Here is a 24,007-nt window from a genome sequence, read left to right on the forward strand (position 1 = left end):
TAGTTGTTCATTTGTGTGTTAGCAGTTGACAAAGCCTATGTAATGGCACACACTTACAAACTGTAAAACTACATAAAAACTCAATTGCTGGCAAAGTCATGACTGGTGAGATCATGCAGGAGAAGTCGTTTTCCTTCATCATATTAAGATATTGGCAATACTTCACCAAGTAGATTATCACCCATCTTGCATAGACGGCATGTCCAGTGCTTGCATGGGTACTATAATTTTAGCAAATTTAACAAGTTTTTATTTTATTAGGCACTAGGGGGTTCACACCACAACTAATTTTAAATGCTTTAAGCTATGAGAAGGATTGCCATTTTTGAGATGCACACAATTAAGTTTTGCACTTGTAGCATATTCCTGAAATAAGTTATACAAATCTAAATCTCTTGACCATATGAAGACTAAAAATAATGGCTTGGGATTGTACTATTAGAAACTACTACTGGAAGCTTTCTTGGCATGAATGATCTTAATTCAGTTGCTTATTTTTGAAGTGTAATCATGTTTTTGGAATTTGACACAACTAATCTGAAAAGCTTCTGTATGTTTGCATCAGTTTTCCATGATTGGTTGCTTCTATTTCTTGAAGGAATTGTGGCTGCCTTCTGAAACACTCGAGATAAAAGAAGACATCTGTGAATCTCAGTGGGGGACGGCAGAGGTCAGCAGAGATACTATCACAACTGTCCATGTTAAAGAGGAAGAATGTGAGAAGGATGGCTCTGAAGACGTGGGCCAAAATATACAATACAACCTTCCTCTGCAGTACTCTAATCATCTGAAGATGTGGCATTGTAAATATAATACTTTAAAGGATATTGAGCCATCACCTTCCTCTTCCCGTGTGCAATTTTTTAAAGTGGTCACTGTAAATAAGGTCTCTCTTTGCTAGGCTATGTTCTAGTAGACCCTTCCGCTGAAATCTAATACTAGATGGTGATTTTATGCATGACCACAAAATTAAACATGAATGTACAGAAATTTTCAATGTTCATAAAAAAAGCGTGTTAAAACTCAAGATATGTATAATAAAAGATAGGTTTAAGCAAAAATTACAAAATTTGTTATTTCTGGACTTTTAAAGAAGTAGACTGGACTTTTTAAAGACTTTAAAGAATTTCACTCTGAATATGCAAAGGAATAAATGAGAGTGGTATGATTGACTGTAATGTCCATGTAAGACAGTCATTGCAGTATCATCAAGAGATGGTGAAAAGGAAATGCAAAATATCTTTGGCAGCTTCAACTTTTACTTTGCATAGTACCTTTTATTGTGGACATTATCCCCATGTATATTAAAAAAATTACATCTACAGTCAGGGAAGATGCAGGTAAGTAAATGGTGCTGTGTCAAGAGAACCTGCAGTCTTCTGCTTTACAGTTGTGGAGTTTTGCCTCCCGGACACAGACTCAGAATGTCCCCAAAATACACACGTTTTTCTTTTTCTTACAACACACAATGCAAACACAAATCTTCTCAATAAGTCGGTTCTTATCTTTTTGTCTTCTTTTCCTCACCGCCTCCACTCCTCCTACCCTGCAGCCTCCGTCCTCTTCCACCCGACTCCGGCTCCCCGAGTGGAGTGAGGCGGCCCCTTTTATACCACACCCGGAAGTACTCCAGGTATTCCTCATTCAAGTCCCAGCAGCACTTTCGGGTGTGGCAGAAGTGCTGCGTTTTAAATTCGGTTCCTCTTCTGGCAGCACTTCCAGTTGAAGCGGAAGTGCTGCAGACCACGGCTCCAGAATTATCCCAGGGGTCCCTGGTGGTGGCCACATAACCCAACAGGCTTGAGTGTTACAACCCCATGCTCGTGGCCCCAATGTAACCCAGGGTGGCTGTCCTTTCATGTTCCAGGGAATGACTTGCTCTTTTCTTGGTCCCCTGCTCTCCCAGGCTTCCTGACAGGGCACAATCCCCGGCCGTCCATCACACAGTCTTCCCTCAATTGGAGTCTGTTTGATGTTAAAAGGCTTATATATTATTATATAATATATAGTGCAGATTTCATACACAACCAATAACTAGGCTAAATTTGGTTGTTTTAATTTCACCACCTTTTTCCTTAGATTTCGTGAAACCACCTATGAAATCTTACAACTTGCTTGGGTCTTTTTCCATTTATGGAATCCACATTGTATTGTTGTGGTTGCAAACTAGTTTTAGGACTTTTTGTCATTTTCATTTTGATTTTGGGTTTGATATACTTGTCTTGAAATTTTCTTTTCACATGACCTTTGAGGTCAGAGCACTCCCATAGAGCTTGGCATGGAGCTGGACAGTTTAACATCTGTGGCAGAGCGAAGGGCGCTCAGCAGGCTCCTATCAATTATGGAGAATCCACTGCATCCACTAAATAATGTCATCTCCAGACAGAAGAGCAGCTTCAGCGACAGACTTCTGTCACTGTCCTGCTCCACAGACAGATTGAGGAGATCGTTCCTCCCCCAAACTATGCGACTCTTTAATTCCACCAGGGGAGGTAAACGTTAATATTTAACATTATACATAGTTATTGTCTGTTTTTTTTTTCACCTGTATTATTATCATTCTTTAATTTAATATTATTTATTGTATCAGTATGCTGCTGCTGAAGAATGTGAATTTCCCATTGGGATTAATAAAGTATCTATCTATCTATCTATCTATCTATCTATCTATCTATCTATCTATCTATCTATCTATCTATCTATCTATCTATCTATCTATCTATCTATCTATCTATCTATCTATCTATCTAGATCAAGCGTTATCAAAAGCACTGTTGCTATGTGAAATGTTTTTATACACGCACTTGTTTTAACGTTGTTTTGCACAATATCGCCATTTCTTTGCACATATAGCTTACTGAAATTGAGTGATGGGTCACTGATTAAATTCATACACTTATTTCATTTTGCCTTGACAGGTGTTCATCATGCTTGAATTGCAAAAAAAAAAAATTCAGAAAAAAGCTGCAGTTTGGGTGTAGAAAAACACGTACCGAGATATGCCAGAACAAACGTAGAAAACCACACACATGCATTCAAATCAGTGCCAGTGTTATATATGTCTGGGTTTCCTGCTATTGCCTGAGCTTTATTTTAATCTTTTGCTGGTAACTGTACTTTACACTTGTATGAGCAAGGGAGAGTCTCATACAGTTGCCAGAAAATGTCTGACCAGACATGACCAGGAACAAAACACTTAACTCCTAGGGAATTGCAGCTGTTTGAAAGGTTCATTTGACAAGATGATGGAAATCTGCTTCTCCCTTATAATATCCTGTTAAGATTGTGCCCACTTGTTTTGCCCCCAAGTGATCCCAGTCATAACCAGTAAACTGAGCTTAGAAACAGCACCTAGTATGCAGGTTTGGTAAGCCATTACATTTACAAACCCAAATTGAAATAAATCTTTCAGTATACTGTATGATAGAAAAATATAATGGATGAATATCAGATCAACAATGGTTGCATTTCCATGCTTGAAAGTAAACTGTGCTATTAAACTGTGTGGCGAATGGCCGGCAGATTATCCTGGCCAGGACGTCCAGAGAAGAGAAGGAGGGGGGAAAGCAGCTACTGTGGGACACTGCCTCCCCCAAGACTCCAGATGGCGAGTTCCCTACAGCATAGCGGTGCCCTGGATTCCCGTTGGAGTTTGGCTTCTCAGCCCCGCTGGATACCATGGGTGCTGTCAGGAGACACTGGGGACTCGTATCTTTTTCATAGCCTGAAAGTACTATCAAGTCATGGGGACAGAAGCCCCGAAGTACTTCCAAAGTGAAGAAAAACAAGTTCTCCATCTGACCCAGAAGTGCTGGCGAGTCACGTGAACAAAAGAGGAGAAGCACTTCCGGGTTGAGGACTAAATAAATGATTGCTGAATGCCCAGTAAGCGAGCCAGAGTAGGAAGGAGCAGGACAGAGCTTGCTGGGAGGTGTGGAGGAAAAGAATAGTGATTGTGTTATTATTATTTATATTTATACTAGGGGGCTCCGCCCCCTGCTCGCTTCGCTCGCCAAACCCTGGTGTTGGGAATGACAAAGAGCGTGATGTATGAATGAGATATAGAATAGTGTGACGGTGTAGATGATGCAAATAGAAAGCAAACAATAAAGTGTGTGGCACAGTGTAAAGGTTTATTTGAAAATTTCTTTGTACACGCCGTTTAAGTGTAAAAGGTAATTCCAGCTCAGAACTTGTAAGGTCATTTAAGATGGTTATTGTTGTGATCAGAGTCAAGTTTGTCAGAGCTTAGAAAGAGTTGTGTCTTTCCAGGAAGTAATGGAATGACTTGGGTATTAATGTTTTCCACATTAATATTTTTTGGACATAATATAGTGCGATGTGTTAAAAGGGGCATTTGGTCTAATGAGATTGCTGTTCCAAATCTTTCTGTAACTAAGTCGTCGCAGATAAAGGCTTGAGGAATTGTAATAATATGTGGCTGAAGTCCATCTGTATTGGTGAGTGTACCATCTCTCAGTTGTAATAAGCAATTGCTATGATCTGGTTCTGGACATCGTATCTTTTTTACTAACTGTATCTTTTGAAAGCAATGCCAATTGTCTGCGTATTTTAAGGTGCACTGAACAATAGCTGAGTGCATGGTATCTGGAAGAATAGCTAATCACTGTCTAAAATCTCCTCCTCATAAAAGTACCTTTCCTCCAAATCGAATATTATTATTCATAAACGTTTGTTCATGCCATTGAACATTCATCAATAAACATTTTTTCAAGACGGATGTCACGTGCAGTGCCACTGTTAATGTTCATAGTGGATTCCGATTTGTAGGATCTAATGTAGTTGATAAAGATTTCACTTTCAGGTACATCGTCAGTTATAAGCTTCTGTAGATATTCAGTATATGAATGTAAAGAAGGCAGTCTAATTTGACCTTTTTGACAACAACGTGTAAATGTATTACTTGTATTGCCAGTTGTTTCTTCAGGGAAGTGAACTGAATGACAATGATTGCAAATGACATTCATTAATCCGAATGAATTTTCCTGGTGTATGTTTTGCTTGTGCCTTTTGAGAGGCGCGTTGTTGCATGTGTAGTATTTGGGACGTGTTGTTTTGGAGCTGTAATCGATTTGCCTGTGCTGTGTGAGAAGCCCGTTGTAGCCTTCGCTGCCATTAACGTATGTCTGAGACGGGAGGTGTTTCGTTTTGAATCCGTGCCTGTTGCGATGCAGCACTTTGATTGATAGTTTGCGTCATGTGGATCTAGGATGTAGATTTGTGCATATTAAATGAAGTATTGTAGGATCTAATGCAGTTCATAAAGTTTTTACTTTTAGGTACATCGTTAGTTAGAAGCTTTAGTTGAGCTTTGCGTTTTTGGAGTCGAGTCATTTTTTCTTTTAGAAATATGGATAAGTAATAAGGAGTATTGCACTCACTGTTAATATGGAGCCTTTTCTGCGGTTGAACGGTTAATAGTGCCTTATTGTAATGAGATCCACCTATGCTGCATAGCCGTCTATTTTGTTGTTTCTTTCGTGTTCGTGTGTTTGTTCCTGTTATCCTTTCCTTTTCGTTTTGTACCCGTGACCGTGTATTCATGACTTGTTTCTTTCTCAGCATGCGAAATATGGATAAGTAATAAGGAGGATCGCAGTCACTGTTAATATGTTTCCTTTTCTGCAGTTGAACGGTTAATAGTGCATTATTGTAAGGAGATACACCAATGCTGACACCTATGCTGTCTAGTGTGAAGGTGTTGATGTTCACTTTAGAATATGTGGCTTTGGGTGTCACTTCTTATGGATGTGTGTGTTTGTGGTTTGGGTTGAGGATTGTTGTCGCGCGAGCGTCTTCTTTCTTTTTGTGTTCCTGTGTCTTGTTGAATCCCCGTTTGTGTGTGTCCCATCCCTTGCTTGTAGGGTCTGTGGGGTGGTTTTGTGTTCTTTTTTTTGTGTTCCATGGGCTTGTTGAATCCCCCTCTTGGTGTGTGTCCCGTCCGGTGCCTGTAGGGGGGGGGGAGCCTTGCTGTTGTGCGCGAGCTTCTTTTTTTTTTTTTTTTTTGGGTCTAGTTTTGTGTGCAATGTGTTTCGTGCTTTGCCTGCGTTTCCTCATTTCTCCATTTTTCCTGTGCTCACTCCTTTTTTCTGTGGTCTTGTCCGCCTCTCGCGGCCCCTCATCCGCCTTTCTCGGCTCCTCAGCAGACTCTCGCAGACTCTTTTTGCGCCTGCGCAGTACGTCTTTTTGCAGCTACGGCCCATTGCCGGATGTGCCTGCGTCCATCATCCGGTTTAGCATTCTCGGTTAGTAATATGGATTTATATATATATCATTATATATATATATTTATATATATATTATTATTGCCTATTATAATGGTGGAGGTGCTTTTGGGCACGGTACAAGAAAGAAAATTAAACAACTTCTTGTGTCTGACTGTTAAGTAAAAAAGGGGCAACAGTGCCACCTAGCGGCCATGCTCTTACAACTGCAATCATAACCTGCATGATGTCGTAACAGGCCAGGAATAAGGGACAGAGGTGTTTTTTAGACTGTACATAATTACAGCCCAAACATAAAATATACGAAAGCAAAACTATTAAAAAAAAATTATAACAGCATACATAAATACACGTGCCATATTTTACCTAAAGGACAAAAACTAATCCTGAACATTTTACATATTTGATTGGTTCTGGGGCCAGCGTTGCCTGAATGAGCAATCTGATGTGGGATGAAACAGGCTGAGAACATTATATAGGGCCTACACAGTCATTACTGATTGTTAGGTCTTAAAACTGTGTTATTAGCTGTGTTAGCTTTTAAAGGTCTTTGAACTCCTCAAACCTTAAATACGCTGGCAATCTCAATTTGATATCACACCAGTTAGCTTTTAGTACTGTCAAGATTACATTTGTGGGCTACACCATATTGTCACCTGTCATGGTCAGTTATGGAGTAAGGTAAAATTGAGAATGGTCAGAATAAAGGTCTGGGTGCTGACACTCCAGGAACTGCCTGCATACTTTCGCCATATGAGACCGGGCATTGTTGTGCACCAGGAGGAACCCAGGAACCACTACACCAGCATAGGGTCTGACAGTGGGTCCAAGAATTTCATCCCGATACCTAATGGCAGTCAAGGTGCCATTGCCTAGCCTGTAGAGGTCTGTGTGTCACTCCATGGATATACCTCCCCAGGCCATCACTGACTCACCATCAGGCAGCATAATGTTCTCCACAGCTTCTCCAGACCCTTTCACGTCACATGTGCTCAAGGTAAACCTGCTCTCATCTGTGAAAAGCACAGGGCACCAGTGGTGGACCAGCTAATTCTGGTATTCTATGGCAAATACCAATTGAGCTCCATGGGGCCGGGCAGTGAGCACAGGGCCCACTAGAGGATGTCAGGCCCTCAAGCAACTCTCATGAAGTCTGTTTCTGATTGTTTGGTCAGAGACATTCACACCAGTGGCCTGCTGGAGGTCATTTTGTAGGGCTCTGGCAGTGCTCATCCTTTTCCTCCTTGCCCAAAGGAGTAGATACCGGTCCTGCTGATGGGTTAAGAACCTTCTATGGCCCTGTCCACCTCTCCTAGAGGAACAGCCTGTCTCCTGGAATCTCCTCCATGCCCGTGAGACTGTTCTGGGAGACATAGCAAACCTTCTAGCAATGGCACATATTGATGTGCCATCCTGGAGAAGTTGGACTACCTGTGCAACCTCTGTAGGGTGCAGGTATCGCCTCATTCTACCAGTAATAACATTGACCGTAGCCAAATGAAAAACTAGTGAAAAAACAGTCGGAAAAGATGAGGAGGGAAAAATGTCAGTGGCCTCCACCTGTTAAACCATTCCTGTTTTGGGGATCGTCTCATTGTTGCCCCTCTAGTGCACCTGTTGTTCATTTCATTAACACCAAAGCAGCTGAAACTGATTAACAATCCCCTCTGCTACTTAACTGACCAGATCAAAATCCCAGAAATTTCATTGACTTGATGCTAAACTCTGATTAAACAAAGTATTCCTTTAATTTTTTTGAGCAGTATACAGTATATCCATCTATTTCTAAACCAACTTACTCCAATACAGGAGGACAAAAGATGTATCAAAATCAAGGAAGGAAAAAAATTCCTGGCTATCCACTAGTTGATAAGAGGATATGTTCACACATTCAGACAACTGTATTCATTTAAACAAACTTACATCCCTTTCTGAAATTTGGAAAAAAACCAGACTACCCAGGAAATGCTCATGTGAACAAAGGGAAGATTCTTTACTGCGAATTCAGCTTAGGACTTTAGACTGCTAGAAAAGCAGAGCTAACCCATTTTGCAACCTTCACATAAGCTGGAATATACATTGTATAAACAAGAAAAAAGTTCATTATAAAAGCACTGTATAGATCTACTGTACATATGAGTTTATATTGAAGACAACACATAATATTTTACAATATTTTTATAAAAATAAACTTTCTGCCTTTTCATTGTAATCAATACCAACTAGTCTATTACATGGGACTGACAGGTAAATTAACTTATTTCATTAAACAAACTTTAATGTACTATGCACTGAACTCAAAAAAGTACTCCCTCTTTCTGTCTGCACTTAGACATGGTGTCCCTCAGGACTTGGTTTTAACACCACTACTTGTTTTCCCTTTGTCACCCATGGAGTATGTAGTAATTTAACCATTTTTTTTGTAAAAAACAATTTTCTAAGTCAGTGTTAGTTCTGCAAATTGCATAACAGTACTGTCAAATCAAATGAACAAATTCATATTAGTTCATCTTAAACCACAAGAAATAATCTTCAATTGTTTTCCATAAAATCTCACATTATCTAACATATGTTCCAGCTGGAAATACAAAAGAATTAAGTTGTTAATGTTACAATTACAGATCAGAACATCTTGGCAGTTTAAAATCAGGTCAGTGTGTCTATCTTGACCTTCAAGCTACCACTAGGTCTTTATTCATTTCCAGCTGCTGAAGGTCACAGCTCTTCTTGGCATTCCAGGAGTCCCACCAGAAACTGTTACATGCCTTCGCAAGCCAGCATTTGGCTGCCTTCCACTGCTCAGGCACCTAAAATGCTTGCTTTGCCAAAAAAGTTGGGACTTAAAAAAGTATTAGGCCCTTCTCGACCATCAGAGCTCCTCTTTTCAGCCTCAGAATTGCTATATGCAAATTTAGACTTAGATGCTATTTAGAATAAAAAAAAACAGGCTGAGATTCTGACAATGTTTCTAGAAGGACCACCCACCTAGAGAGTAAAAATGAAAGGATAGATTTTTTTTTACTTAGATTTACTTAGATTACTATTTTATGATTTTTTTTTCTAGGCTTGTTGGTTCATACCTCTTCATGAAAGGATAGCTCTATCGAAGAACTACAACAGGATGAATTTTCAAGTTTTTTGGTTGTAGACTAAAAGAGAAGATATATGGCTTGCATTTTGTTAGGAAAGACCTATTATTTTGCCTTATACCCAACTGAGCCACAACATTCAACTTTTTATAAAGCAGCATTTTGGCTAATGTAGAGTCTTATTCTAATCATTCAATATCCTCGCTGCAGCCAGTGTTTAATGTAATGCTATTATTTGTAAACAAATATTACCAAGGTTGTACTTGTGAAAATGTACAACTTTAGTTTAATTACTGTTATGTAACAAAACTGCAACAAACAGTTCTTGAGGCCTTCATAACACTTTCAAAGCATCAGTCAAGTGTTTTATTATTAAATAATCTCCACAATGTGACCTATCAAAACTTCACTTTGTGGTGGTGTGAGGTGGCTTACCTGAGACACATTTCTCTTGATGTTACATAGTTAGTATAAGACCTGTGATTCCTTCATTATTAACAAGTAAACTTGTCCCACACTTGCCACACTGCTCAGAGACAAATAACTGATCTACTGATGTTTTATAAGGGCTATGAAGTCCAAAAGAAGCCTTTGTTAAGGTTTTATTACATTGTATAAAATGACTAATAGATTCAGTTTTGCTGTATCAAAAGTGTTACCAAATATTTTCAAGATACTGCAGTTCGATATCATTGATGTCCTCAGCTTGCACTTTTTGAATCATCTAGCACACTGCATCACTATAAACTTTCTAGCCACTTTATCTGTATACTTTCTATGACTTTTCAGATGGTTTTTTTCTTCCTTATTTTCCTTAAATATTTACATTTGTGATGGAGTTGGGATCCTTCAGTGTATCAAGTATCAAACTGGATTGACATGGTTTGAGAATGTTATGTACTACCCAAAATAGCATGCAATGCACTATAAAACACTGTTACATTCTTTTCAAGTTTAATTAAAATATTTGCCAAAAAACTCATATCAATATTTTGCTTTTTTTTAATTTTAAAATCTTTATTAGGGGCAGTATCCCTGGCTTTATGTAACTGCTTTCACCATGTCTCTGGACTAGAGACTGCAAGAGAAAAAAACATTGCTTTCACCTAACCCCACCAGATTCACCTGAGACGTCGTTCTTTGTTTCATGATACTGGAGGTCATTTTCATGTGTTTTATGCTTATTTGTGAAGCTGTGCCACTTGCCAGATCTGGCACGTGGAGGCTGAATTTAGAGCCAGTACAAAGTTGATAAAGTGTGTGGGAGGTGTCAATACAAAACCTCTCATTATTATACACATTCGTCAAACACTTCATTAATATACATTAATATACAGCTGCATCATTTATTTATTTATTTCATTTTTAGTGAAAAATTAAAATAAACTGTACAACACAGATCATTTGCTTAAAAGTGCATGGCATAAACCAAACATTTTGTGAAAAAAAATCCAAAGAAACAAGAAATCTTAATAGTTTAAGCACTTACTTTGAGTAGGAGCTCATTGTGCCTGCTTCTCATTCTCCAGACATGTAATATGAGTTTTAACAGCAACAAGTAACTGCCAGTGGTGAGCTGGCTATTGTAACACTTTGCAACAGAGAAAAACCTCACAGTAGTAACAAGAAACTGCCATGTTTCTAATTTTAAAAGTAAAAGCCTTACTAATAGTTAAAAGGTTACTGGATGGGGTACTGGCCAACCAGATGCTAGAATTGAACAAATCCCACTCACTTGTCATCATGCAGGAATGGGCCTAATGCTCTTCACTCACCTTTTACCTTCATTATGTTCTCTCCAATTCATCTCACAGGTGGCTCCACACAAAACGTCTCCTTTCCATCCAACTCCTGTGTTTTATGTTTGTGTTTTTTTATATGAAACAACATTACACTGATTTTCATGCAAGCTGTCAGTATACTTCTTTACTATGTCATGGTACATGAGCATCCTGTTCCTGTTGCCTTCAACAGAGAGGGCTTTCTCTGTCTTGGAGAAGCTGATGTTTAGCTTCCTTCACTTTATTAATCTGTCAACCCATTCAAACTTTTGTGTATACAACGTTGATGCTTATCTTCATACCCTCTTTCAAGCCCATTGTAGGTACAGGTACAATTTACACCTATTGGATCTAAGCTGAAAAACTCCAAAACTAGATGCCTATGCCCTTTTGAATCCTCAGAACATGATTTCCAATACAGTGGGGCAAAAAAGTATTTAGTCAGCCACCAATTGTGCAAGTTCTCCCACTTAGAAAGATGACAGAGGCCTGTAATTTTCATCATAGGTATACCTCAACTATGAGAGACAAAATGAGAAAAAAAATCCAGAAAATCACATTGCCTGATTTTTAAAGAATTTATTTGCAAATTATGGTGGAAAATAAGTATTTGGTCACCTACAAACAAGCAAGATTTCTGGCTCTCACAGACCTGTAACTTCTTCTGTAAGAGGCTCCTCTGTCCTCCACTCGTTACCTGTATTAATGGCACCTGTTTGAACTCGTTATCAATATAAAAGACACCTGTGCACAACCTCAAACAGTCACACTCCAAACTCCACTATGGCCAAGACCAAAGAGCTGTCAAAGGACACCAGAAACAAAATTGTAGACCTGCACCAGGCTGGGAAGACTGAATCTGCAATAGGTAAGCAGCTTGGTGTGAAGAAATCAACTTCCATTAGAAAATGGAAGACATACAAGACCACTGATAATCTCCCTCGATCTGGGGCTCCGCGCAAGATCTCACCCCGTGGGGTCAAAATGATCACAAGAACGGTGAGCAAAAATCCCAGAACCACACAGGGGGACCTAGTGAATGACCTGCAGAGAGCTGGGACCAAAGTAACAAAGGCTACTATCAGTAACACACTACGCCGCCAGGGATTCAAATCCTGCAGTGCCAGACGTGTCCCCCTCCTTAAGCCAGTATATGTGCAGGCCCATCTGAAGTTTGCTAGAGAGCATTTGGATGATCCAGAAGAGGATTGGGAGAATGTCATATGGTCAGATGAAAAAACTCTACTTGTCGTGTTTGGAGGAGAAAGAATGCTGAGTTGCATCCAAAGAACACCATACCTACTGTAAAGCATTGGGGTGGAAACATCATGCTTTGGGGCTGTTTTTCTGCAAAGGGACCAGGACGACTGATCCGTGTAAAGGAAAGAATGAATGGGGCCATGTATCGTCAGATTTTGAGTGAAAACCTCCTTCCATCAGCAAGGGCATTAAAGATGAAACGTGGCTGGGTCTTTCAGCATGACAATGATCCCAAACACACCACCCAGGTAACGAAGGAGTGGCTTCGTAAGAAGCATTTCAAGGACATGGAGTGGCCTAGCCAGTCTCCAGATCTCAACCCCATAGAAAATCTTTGGAGGGAGTTGAAAGTCTGTGTTGCCCAGCGACAGCCCCAAAACATCACTGCTCTAGAGGAGATCTGCATGGAGGAATGGGCCAAAATACCAGCAACAGTGTGTGAAAACCTTGTGAAGACTTACAGAAAACGTTTGACCTCTGTCATTGCCAACAAAGGGTATATAACAAAGTATTGAGATGAACTTTTGTTATTGACGAAATACTTTTTTTCCACCATAATTTGCAAATAAATTCTTCAAAAATCAGACAATGTGATTTTCTGGATTAGTTTTTCTCATTTTGTCTCTCATAGTTGAGGTATACCTATGATGAAAATTACAGGCCTCTCTCATCTTTTTAAGTGGGAGAAATTGCACAATTGGTGACTGACTAAATACTTTTTTGCCCCACTGTAACTATGTGTTCTGCCTCATTGAGGACCCTCTCTGCATTCTCAAAGTGAGATCTATTGGATCTCTTTATCTTCACCTTTTCTTGGTGATGACATTTTCTCAGTTTATCCTGACTAAACTGGCTTTCATTTCAACGTTGCTAGGTCTGGCCGGAACGTTACTTGTAATTTGTGAATATTCACTGTACCGCTTTATGACTTTGAGCAATACATTTTCAGTAATGGGTAATTGTGCTAACTGTACTCAATCTGGTAAAGCATGATAAAGATATTATGTACCTTTCCACAAATGGGCACTCATGACTGGTAATCTAATTTATTAGTTTTTACATGTAGGAATATGAGGAATCTAGAACACGTTTACTAAATGTTGAGTCCATAAAAATAAACTGCTTATTGCATTTGCAAGAAATATGGACGTTTAAATTAGTTTCTATCCTTTCTTGGTATACATTTTACTTATGTTTCTTTCCTCATTTTATCCCATTTCTATTTAATATTCTTCCTCCTCAATGTTGTTCTGAACAGTGTCAATGCCCACTTCTTCATAGTCCTTCTCTAATGCTGCCAAATCATCCCTGGCCTCTGAGAACTCACCTTCTTCCATGCCCTCCCCTACATACCAATGCACAAAAGCTCGTTTTGCAAACATCAGATCAAATTTATGATCCAAACGAGCCCAAGCCTCTGCAATGGCAGTTGTGTTGCTTAGCATGCAGACTGCCCGCTGTACCCTGGCCAGATCACCACCTGGTACGACAGTTGGTGGCTGGCGATTGACACCTACCTGTTAGAGAAATTAATTGAAAGCCACACAGTTATTTGTTTCAATCTGCAAATGACATCTTCATTCCTAATCCTGGGAAGAAACTATCACTTTTTTAAATTATCAAGTGTCATTGGGCAGAACTGTTTTGGCTTAGCTTATCATGGCTCTAATACTGTGTGGACTAAGAAGAATGAATCAGAAATTAAGGTCATGCCATATATGGGAAGTATGGGAAGTAGTGAAAGGTCGTCTAATGAGGGAAAAAAATAACAAAATAACAATTGGTTTAGCATCTAGAAAAGCACAATGCCAAATAGACTGCCCTATTGTGTTCGTTTGGCAGTCTGGAAGATTAATTGTAAGTGATCTTTATTTCCTGGCAGTTGGTGTAAGCATTGCTGTTAGGTCACTCCTGTTGGAGCTGGTCCACATAGGGCAGCTTGATCGTGGCAGTCTGCCCCTTAACGCGGACTCTTTTTGTTTATATTTATGTTAAATTAGCCCATGAGGGCTGAATAATCGGAAATTTCAACACCTCTTAAAAAAATTATAGTAAAGTGTATATGTTGATATATGTATATCATTTTTTCAGGCTTTACATTAGAAGAAAAATGGCATGATTTAAGGCTTTCATGATCCCTTACGATGTAATAGTCTCACATACCTTGAAGCCTGTGGGACACCAATCCACAAACTGTATGGATCTCTTGGTCTTGATTGCAGCAATGGCAGCATTCACATCCTTGGGTACAACATCACCCCGGTACAGCAGACAGCAGGCCATGTATTTACCATGGCGAGGGTCGCATTTCACCATTTGATTGGTTGGCTCGAAGCAGGAGCATGTGATCTCAGCCACCGAGTGCTGCTCATGATTGGCCTTTTCTGCAGATATAACTGGTGAATAAGACACTAAAGGAAAGTGGATACGGGGATATGGCACCAAGTTGGTCTGAAACTCTGTTAGATCCACATTCAGGGCACCATCAAAACGTAAGGAGGCAGTGATAGAAGATACAATTTGTCCAATGAGCCGATTAAGGTTAGTGTAAGAGGGCCGCTCCACATCCAGGTTTCTTCTGCATATGTCATAAATGGCTTCATTATCAACCAAGAAGGCACAGTCTGAATGCTCTAAGGTTGAATGTGTAGTCAGGACGGTGTTGTAGGGTTCTACCACTGCTGTAGAGACCTGTTCAAAGAGTAAATTGCCAGGTTAAATCTATGCAGTCAAAATAAAGCATTTCTATCATGTCTCAAAGGCAAACCCTGGTTTTATGAAAAAGAATCTACTTTCCTGTATGAAAGCTAATGGCTGTTCAAGTGATATTTGTCCCTGTGCAATAAAACCAAAATCCTTCAACCAGCATTATTTTTGCAGCATATATCAGCATTAATATTAAGAAAAGCTTTTCAAAGCTATTACTTGCTCTCAAGAAGGAGCTTGAATATTTCTATATTGTGCAAACAGGATGGGAGTACCTAGTGATTTGCTCATTTCATACGAGATTAATACTGCTTCCAGACAAGGTCACCCAGGTTTAAAAATAAAAGAGAAAGCATGACTGTTCAGCTGCCACTAGCCACACTAAATACACTTGATCCGGACTGGAATACACCAAGATGAAGATGCATTGTACTGAATTAATTGTGCTTTTTTACTAGGCTGGAAGCATGGTGCACTAGTTAAGGTGTAGGACCTTACTGATCTTAAAGATGTCAGCTAATCAGTCAGTAATTAATCAGTTTTGCTCTTATAGTATTTACGCAGCTACACTAATGTTATTTATCATCTATTTCCAATCAATAGATTTTGTATATATTTATTGTAGAATGTTCTTATTTATTCCTGGAAATACTTATGCTAGGCTTGTTCATTTGGCAGGCATAGGCATTCTTGTATTTAGGGTCTGTACTGTCCCAGTCTTCCTTTGTTTCTGATCTGAAATTCTTGCTTTGCAGAAACTGAATTTGACCCATGAAGGTTTTGCTAAACAATTTTAATTTGTGGCGGCTTTAGGCTTTATATGAATAAGTAGCATACAATATTGACAGTAAAGATAAAGCATGAGAACTGATTCAGAGTTCATTTGGGCTGACACTGTGGGTCTTTCTCTGTGTAAAGCTGGTATAGTTATGTTTGTGGGTGGCATGGTGGTATTGCATTGAGGGCCTGAATTTGTTTCCCTCTGTGAAGAGAATTTTGTACATTTTACCCATGTCTAAGTTCAAGTAACTCTAATTAATCAGTAGTGTCTGTGTGTGTGCATGGTTTGCAACTGAACTGACATTTGTGTTAGTTCTAATGCCTGAATTGTACTCCGTGCTGCCAGGACTAGCAGAGAAAATTTTTGACTAATTCATAAAATGGATAAATGAAGTTTGTTTTCATATTACTTTTAAAACCTAAATAATTCTTATTCTAAATATTCTGCCGTATTTGATTGCCATGGTTTATTTATTGATTTTTTCTTTCACTGGAGATAATATACATTTTCCTGTAGCAGTACAGGAGGATTATCACTAGATGGTGCATTTAAGTGATTATAGACACCCTGAGGTGTTCCAGGGCCGTGTGTCATTTCCTTGTCATTCATTCATCTTCTTAGACTTTACTACTAACACACAACAGAAGAAGGGGATGTAATTTTTCCTTGACATGTAAGAGAGGCGAGACAATAGATGGATCTACCAGTTATGATATGGTGCATTTCAGTATTATCAGGTATTTCTTCACTATTCCAAAAATGTTCATTATGTTTTATTGCAATTTTTGTACCAAACCAGTACAAATTGATGACAAGAGAGATAAAATCTTCTGAATTTCAAACTTTCTTCTAGATATGACTTGCTTCCAGTTTTGCCCTCAGGCATTTTGAGATGGAATGATTTCATGACAATCAGTTAATTTCTACTTTCAAGTCTTTTCAGTGAGAACTAGCTGTGAAATAAAAGCATGCACTAAGAATTTAACAAAATATTATCAGAAAATCTTATCTGAAACTGACTGCAGTTTTTCAGGATTAGGTTTTCTGACAATGTTACTTATATTTTTTTTACTATCATTTTACAAACTGTAACATTCCATTAATTTATTTATGCCCTGATCTGACTATTGTGACTATTGCACACATGCAAGCATTTATATTTGTGGCGCCATTTAATATATTACAGTAAGGGTAATCAGCAGTTTCCTCTATTGCATCTTTGTTTTAACAAAGGTAAGGAGAAATTGTTACTTATCATGGAATAACAAAAGTTAGAATTGTTTTCATAAGGAAAGTCACAAACAGCGGGTTGGGAAATGGATGGATGGATGGAAGTCACAAACATGTTTGCCAGAATCAAATGTTATTTGTTATTAACCACCCAGAACTCTGATTAGTCTAGGTAGTGTTAAATAGTAGACTTGTGAGTTAAAATCCTGCTAAATTAATGGTGAAATGAAAAAAAAAATGAAATGAATGAAAAAAGGTGTTTTTGAGTTGTATAGCATTGTACCACAACACCTTTCTAAGCTTCAAGTACAGGATTTATATTTTAATAAAAATAAACAGATAAACCAAGGCCACTTGCAAAATAGTATTTCAAGTCCTCAGCCACATGCAAGATTTACCAAGCAGCTTACCTGAGGTGCTGGGTAGATAGCAAACTCCAGCTTGCTTTTCTTTCCATAGTCAAAAGACAGCCTTTCCATGAGCAGGGAGGCAAAACCCGAACCAGTGCCTCCACCCAAACTGTGGAAAATCAGGAAACCCTGAAGGCCAGCACACTGATCAGCCTGGGAGAGGAAAAGATGAAAAACACTCAGGATTGTGTACAATAAGTTTCATACGGACATGTTGCTCCATTAGTTGTTCCTTTTCATGACGGAATTGAACTAGCTAGTCCAGAAACATGTCCTTCTAAATTCATTTAACACACTCAAAAGAGATAACTTTTCAGGTCCAAGAATCAATAATGGTCCTCTTATTAAGGCTTGTGACAACAGGGCAGAAATGTTACAGGCTCAACTGATTTAATATTAGTTAAATCAAAAAAAGAAGCTTTAGAAGGCTTTGATTGATTCTCAGCTTAATATATTCTACATTCGTTTACTATAACACAGGTTTTTAATCTTACTTGGAAATTTAGTCACATCCACGAAAAACATGGTATATCTAGAATCACAAAATGAGCTATTAATTATAAAAATGGGGTTAAAAATGCCGTCTACTCTTTGTTAAGGGGACACTGGATTTTTTCAGCCAATGAAAATGACTGGCACCAATTAACATAAGGAACTTTAAAACCTGTTGATTCAAGACAGGGGTGACTCACCAGCTTTCGGATTCGGTCTAAAACTGACTCAATGATGTCTTTACCGATGGTGTAGTGTCCGCGAGCATAATTGTTGGCAGCATCCTCTTTACCTGTGATGAGCTGCTCTGGATGAAAAAGTCGCCGATAGGTCCCTGTGCGAACTTCATCTAAAAAGAAAGCCAACTAATTCATTCAGAGATGGTATTACACTTGAGTCATGATGGTAAAAATTGGAAAGGCAATACAAATTTAATCTTCTGAAGTATTTACAATAAAAATGTTGTTTGGAAGGCTACGCTGGCTGGACTGAATCAATCAATTAATGGAATCCTGCAAAAAGAATGGCATGAAGCATTTTGGAAAACATTAATGGGATATTTTAATACAATACACCCTATATTTAATACATGTTCATTTACTGGTGTGTGGAATCAGGGGCAGTTAATGTTGGTCATCAAACATTAAACACTTTGTCAAAAATATATTTTTATAACCAGAACATCGGGAATTACCATTTCAAACCTTCCATCAATATGATCTGTGAGGACGACATATTAGAGAGAAGAAGACCTCTTTTTGTGAGCATTTTGTCTTTAATATTGCTTTCTCATTCTTAATTTTATAAAAATTTTATTCTATAATTATACGTATAAAAATTTTATTATATAATTATACTGCTATTTTGCATAATACTTCTCATAAGTAGATGTAGGTGTTTAACTGTGCCTTATTGTTAACTGGCACTCACTCCACAGTTAATTCCTACCTTGCACCTGACTCTGCCCTGTCAGGATTCTGAGCCAGAATTTGGATCACAGAGTTCAGTGATGGGTGAATCACATAAAATATTATAATTAAAGGAGAGTAAAACTGTGCTAAAATATAACCAATGGTGGACTTGTGGGCTCTTCAGATAATGCACAATACAGTATCATAATAGGCGCCCATACCACATGCACTCAGAAGACATCATCCACCTGAAGTTAAATGTTTGGACTCAGCCAGTACTTGGATGGGAAACTATCAAGGAAAAGTGTGGGTTGCTGCTGGGAGAAGCGTTGGTGAGGCCAGCAGGAGACACTTACCCTGTGGTCTGAATATGGATCCCAATGCCCCAGTGCAGTAATGGAGACACCATGCTGTAAAAATGCTATTGGATGAAACATTAAACCAAAGACCCGATTCTCTGTGGTCATAAAAGATCCTTGAGGATCCTTTGTAAAGAGCATGGTGTATCCCGATGTCCAGGCTTAATTGCCCTCCATGGCCTAGTCATTCTGGCCAACTAATCATCCACCGTCTCTAATTGGCTATCTCTTTCACCACTCCACCACCCTATCGCTCATGTGAGTGAGCGGATTACTGCAAAAATGGCTGCCAGGTGGCTGCTGCACATTACTACTGATTGAAATGGGTCACCACTTACTATGAAAAGCACTTTGAGTATTATTATTAAGTTGCAAAAATTGTTCTAAGTTAGTTTGTTAAATCAGCTATAATTTTTTCCTAAGCTAAGAGAGCTAACAGCCATGGACAGCCATGGAAAAGTGATGAAAGAATGGTACCATCACATTATTTTCAGTTAAATTTACTAAGGACTGTGTATAAATATTGTCAAGCAATATTTTACATCATGATATTAAAAGGTCATCTCTTAGATTCTATGTGTCTTATTTCCCCCTCTGTGCCTTCTGTTGTCATCTTTTTTTTTTTTATTGATATTATTTGAAGAAAACATTCCATACAATTATGTCAAACTTAAACGATAACTCAAACATTTCTTAGTTTTTTATGTCTGTCCCTTAATTTTTGCTTCCTGTCTGATCATGGAATGGTCTACTGACCTGAATGTGACTGTAACTTGTAGGCTGCTTTATCACTTTGGCCAAAACTCCAGCCTCTCTAGTTGCTAAAAGGAACTTTTCATTAGAAAATAAGAAATTTTCCCAAAATATTGGGAAGTGCATCTTGCACTTACAAAGAGACAAATATATTAGTTCAACTAAGCCACTTGCCCTTTGCCAGTCTAGCATTTCATTCTATACAAACAAGTACAAAATGGGGCAAAATTCTGTTCTAGTACAGTAAAATTGTTATTTGGATAGCCTTTTAGAAGTCTTCCATAGGTATGACACAAGAAATGTACATAATTTATACCTTAAATTTCTGCATAAGTATTTGAGGGAGAATTATTCAAAATCTTCCAAGAAAAACAAGACTCACCAATCACTGTAGGCTCCAAATCTACAAAGATGGCCCTGGGGTTCAGCCCACCATTTCCTGTCTTGCAGAAAAAGGTGTCATAGGAGCTTTCAGATCCTCCAGTTGTTTTATTGCTAGCCATCTGCCCATCTGGCTGGATGCCATGTTCCAGGCAATACAGTTCCCAACAGGCATTGCCCATCTGCACTCCTGCTTGGCCAACGTGGATTGAAATACACTCAGGCTGTAAAGGGCAGTGTGCTTTAAAATTAGCTCTTTATGTGACCTTTCACTAAAACAAGGCTTTAATATTGATGGTAAAGACCTAGTGTGAATTTCAGTACAGGAACGTAAGAATGTCAAAGAGAGAAAAGACCACTGAGCCCATGTCTTTCACTTGTCCCCTTTCTTTGATCAAGGTCTACAGTATATTCAGAGCGCAAGTTTGCAAACTGGGATTTAATCCATTTTTTATTTTATATAACACCTTTCACAGTGCCTAGCAATGCACTTACAACACTGTACAGATTAAAATAAGTTACATTTCCTTCTAGATAAATTGTGGATGCAGCAAGATCTCTGCATACTGTTTGGGCAGATACACTGCTACTAACATTGCCATCTATATTTAAGTCTTCAAAATTACAAAAAAGAAACAAAATACTTGTCCTGGACTGGAAAATCTTCTATTTTTGAACAGCAAACTGATTTTATTAAGTTTTAGTTTTTCCTCAAATGAATCAAGATGATTTAAAGTATTTTCCCTCTCATGCATTCTTTCTATATTATGCTAGTAAATTACAACTTTATTGCATCTATTTCAATTAGTTTTAGAATAGGCACCACAGAACTTAGTTTATAGCCTGAGAAAGTAAAGAAATGAGTACAAAAGATCTAAGGCTTTGAGCAGGATTATTTATCATAAAAACAAAATAGCTAATCAAAATTTGTATAATGTCACAAGTCGCATTTTAACATAAATGTGGTTCATCTGAAGGACAAAAGAGGATGACTACAAAAGGGCAACGACATAGGAAGCAAAGACAGAAATCAAAAGGCAAATTGAGCATTTCACCTGCAATAACACCAACTGCTAAATTAAACACCGCCCACAACATCTAATTCTTGACATTTCTGATTTTCAGTAAGCTTTTTAAAGAATGTTTATATCCAAAGTTTATACATTTTCTTCTACATGGTATTGTTACACCATATAGAAGAAAATGTAATAGATAATAAATAATAAATACCTATTGCTTCTATGCTTTCTATACTTTTTCTTTCATCTTGTGTGATTATATCTTGTGTGAAGGAGGCCCTGAGTTACTTGAAAGCTCGCATATTGTAATCTTTTTAGTTAGCCAATAAAAGGTGTCATTTTGCTTAACTTCTCACCACATTTTGAGTGATTGAAATGATAAAAGGACACCTAGTGTAGTGAATATTGCTGCTTTCTTGCCCACAGGGGTTTTCAAGGTTGAAAGGTTGTTTCTCAATAATTAAAATGAATACGGTAAAAATAAGACTGTGTTTGGCTAAGTGGCACACAACCATAAGAGCTGAACTTTTGTGTGTGGTGATGACACCTATATCTTTAGTAGTGCTGGTGATAGTGCGTCTCTATGTAGAGAATCCTATGTGGAATATTGCAGAGTGACTCACAATTGGCACCACTCGACTTTGTTTGGATAGCATCACTATGCACAAGCCTGTATCTCTGTGTGTGTGTTAATCTAGAAGGGCAGATGAACCTAGTAAACGTAACCTGGTAAATCTCACAAAATCCACAATAATATATTACTTCCTTTCAATCCCTTAGATGCCCTAATTATATATTTAGAACCTTTCCCTGAATTAATAGCACATTTTCTCCAAAGGTTATTTATTTAGAACACAACAGTGGCACTGCCTTGCAAAGACAAATTTAAGCAATCATATTTAATCATTGCACTGCTCTTTCTGCTGTAGGTTTTAGCGTATCTTTCATTAGCTTTAGGGGTTGAGAAAATTATGGAGTGAGCAGTCTTCTTTCACCTTTTCCTGCCTTATAATTTCCTGTTGCTAGAAATGTTGTAAGCTACATAGTTCTTATCACAGATAGGTAAAGCCCAGAAAAGCACTTACCATGTCTCTAAAATTATCGGATTGGATTCTTTCTCGTTTTGCAGTTTGGCGTCCGCTTATACCAGGATTTGCTTCAATCACACGGTATGACCTTAAAAGAAATAAACAAGTGTAACAAGTAGTTACTCTCTTAAAACAATCCCAATGATGTCAAACCAGACTTTATACTGAACTACTAGGAACATTTCTGTGATCTTGTGTTTAGTTTGTTTAAACAGGGAGCTCTCTACCTTAAACCGTTAACCATTTTCTGAGTTCAAAATTGTTGTAAGGATTTGAGAAATCCAGTCCTACAGATTTTTTGCAGTACAAAAAAGGCAACAAATGGAATAGATGCTTAGCAAAATCAAAATCATTATCGTGATTTTTTTTTAAAGCTGGACAACAGTGTCATTTACTAGTAGAGAGACTGGGATGAAGTTAAAAGGCTTGATTTTTTTTTTAAATGCTACTCCTTCGTTAATGCTAGGAGAAGCATCTGCCCAACAATAAAAATTGAGGTCTGCTTTGCCTTCATGACCCAACACTTGTGTTCTTCATGTTGTTCCTTTACCCTTTCCCTAATACTCCTTCTCTATGCATGATAACTTTTTGATTTAAACTGCTTTAGAAGATGAGGCCACTGTCCCATAATCTTCATTGTGCTCCCAGTGTATATAAGGCAGATTCAATGCAAATCACAGGGTGACACTTTGCTTGTCCTCAAGTTGCAAGTTGTATTTTCAGACTGATATTTGTGACCTTCCTCACACTGATGCTCCATCATCGACATTTACTCTGGGTTTGTAGTGGATGTGTGCCCAGTAAGGGACAGAACACCACCTAAGGCTGACTTTTTAGACATATGCCAGTAGGTGTGGCAATGACCTCAGTAACTTAAGACAAATGATACATTGATATGTAGGCGTATTCAAAACCCCTCAGTTTTATAAGGATAGAAAAAAAAGTGCAAGTTTCACCCAGTAAACCATTCATTGATTCTGACACCATTTTCATTATTGTTATTTGAGGTTACAGTGGAGAGATATCAGGTCTTCAACATGCAGTTGGTGGAACTACCTGATCATTTTTTATCATAGAGTACAAATCTTTAGAGTGTACAGGAAAACCACTGAGCAGAATGGGAGAAAGTTGACCCACAGCCAAGCAGTAGCTTTGGATACAGGGTTACCTTCTGATGGATCATAAAGGCAAATATTAGCAGACATACTTACGTGTCAAGCTCAGGTTCAGATTAGGAGGAGCTTAAAGCTGACAAGGAGATTTGTAAACTTTCTGGGAAAGTGCCACTTTTACGGGACTTTCTCATGTGCTGATACACAAACTTTTGTAGCCTAAGATTTCACTAGAATAAAATGCTAGTCTTCTCTGTTGCAAAGAAAGATGAATTTTGGTTTATTTCATATAATATTTTTTTGCTGCCAAGGTTCTTTAAGAAATATTTATATTGCCAGTCTCCCTCTCTTTATCAGGTAGTACCCTCCACTCAGTAAGGACATAAAATA

The 24,007-nt window shown here is 38.3% G+C and overlaps 2 protein-coding genes across 2 annotated transcripts in view; both read right to left on the bottom strand.

The window, feature by feature from the left end:
* Positions 1-24,007, bottom strand: part of LOC114669508 (presenilins-associated rhomboid-like protein, mitochondrial) — a 1,019,231-nt gene that overhangs the window by 893,396 nt on the left and 101,828 nt on the right. The gene's annotated exons all lie outside the window — the stretch shown is intronic.
* Positions 13,456-22,749, bottom strand: LOC114669468 (tubulin alpha-8 chain-like). The gene is made up of 7 exons (XM_051922565.1): positions 22,733-22,749; positions 22,503-22,593; positions 20,400-20,622; positions 18,195-18,343; positions 17,503-17,655; positions 14,539-15,066; positions 13,456-13,892 (listed from the first exon to the last, which is right to left on the bottom strand). The coding sequence occupies exons 1-7, from the start codon at positions 22,747-22,749 to the stop codon at positions 13,599-13,601; spliced, it is 1,455 nt and encodes a 484-aa protein (XP_051778525.1). The 3' UTR covers positions 13,456-13,598.

This window comes from Erpetoichthys calabaricus, chromosome 2, assembly GCF_900747795.2.
Source record: "Erpetoichthys calabaricus chromosome 2, fErpCal1.3, whole genome shotgun sequence".
NCBI lineage: Eukaryota > Metazoa > Chordata > Cladistia > Polypteriformes > Polypteridae > Erpetoichthys > Erpetoichthys calabaricus.

Excerpts from the sequence above, each read along its gene's own strand:
- LOC114669468 (XM_051922565.1), bottom strand. Across the intron at positions 20,623-22,502 it reads CCGATAATTTTAGAGACATG|CCTGAGTGTATTTCAATCCA; the intron begins GTAAGTGCTTTT and ends TGCCCTTTACAG. Across the intron at positions 17,656-18,194 it reads TAGACCGAATCCGAAAGCTG|GCTGATCAGTGTGCTGGCCT; the intron begins GTGAGTCACCCC and ends TTCCTCTCCCAG.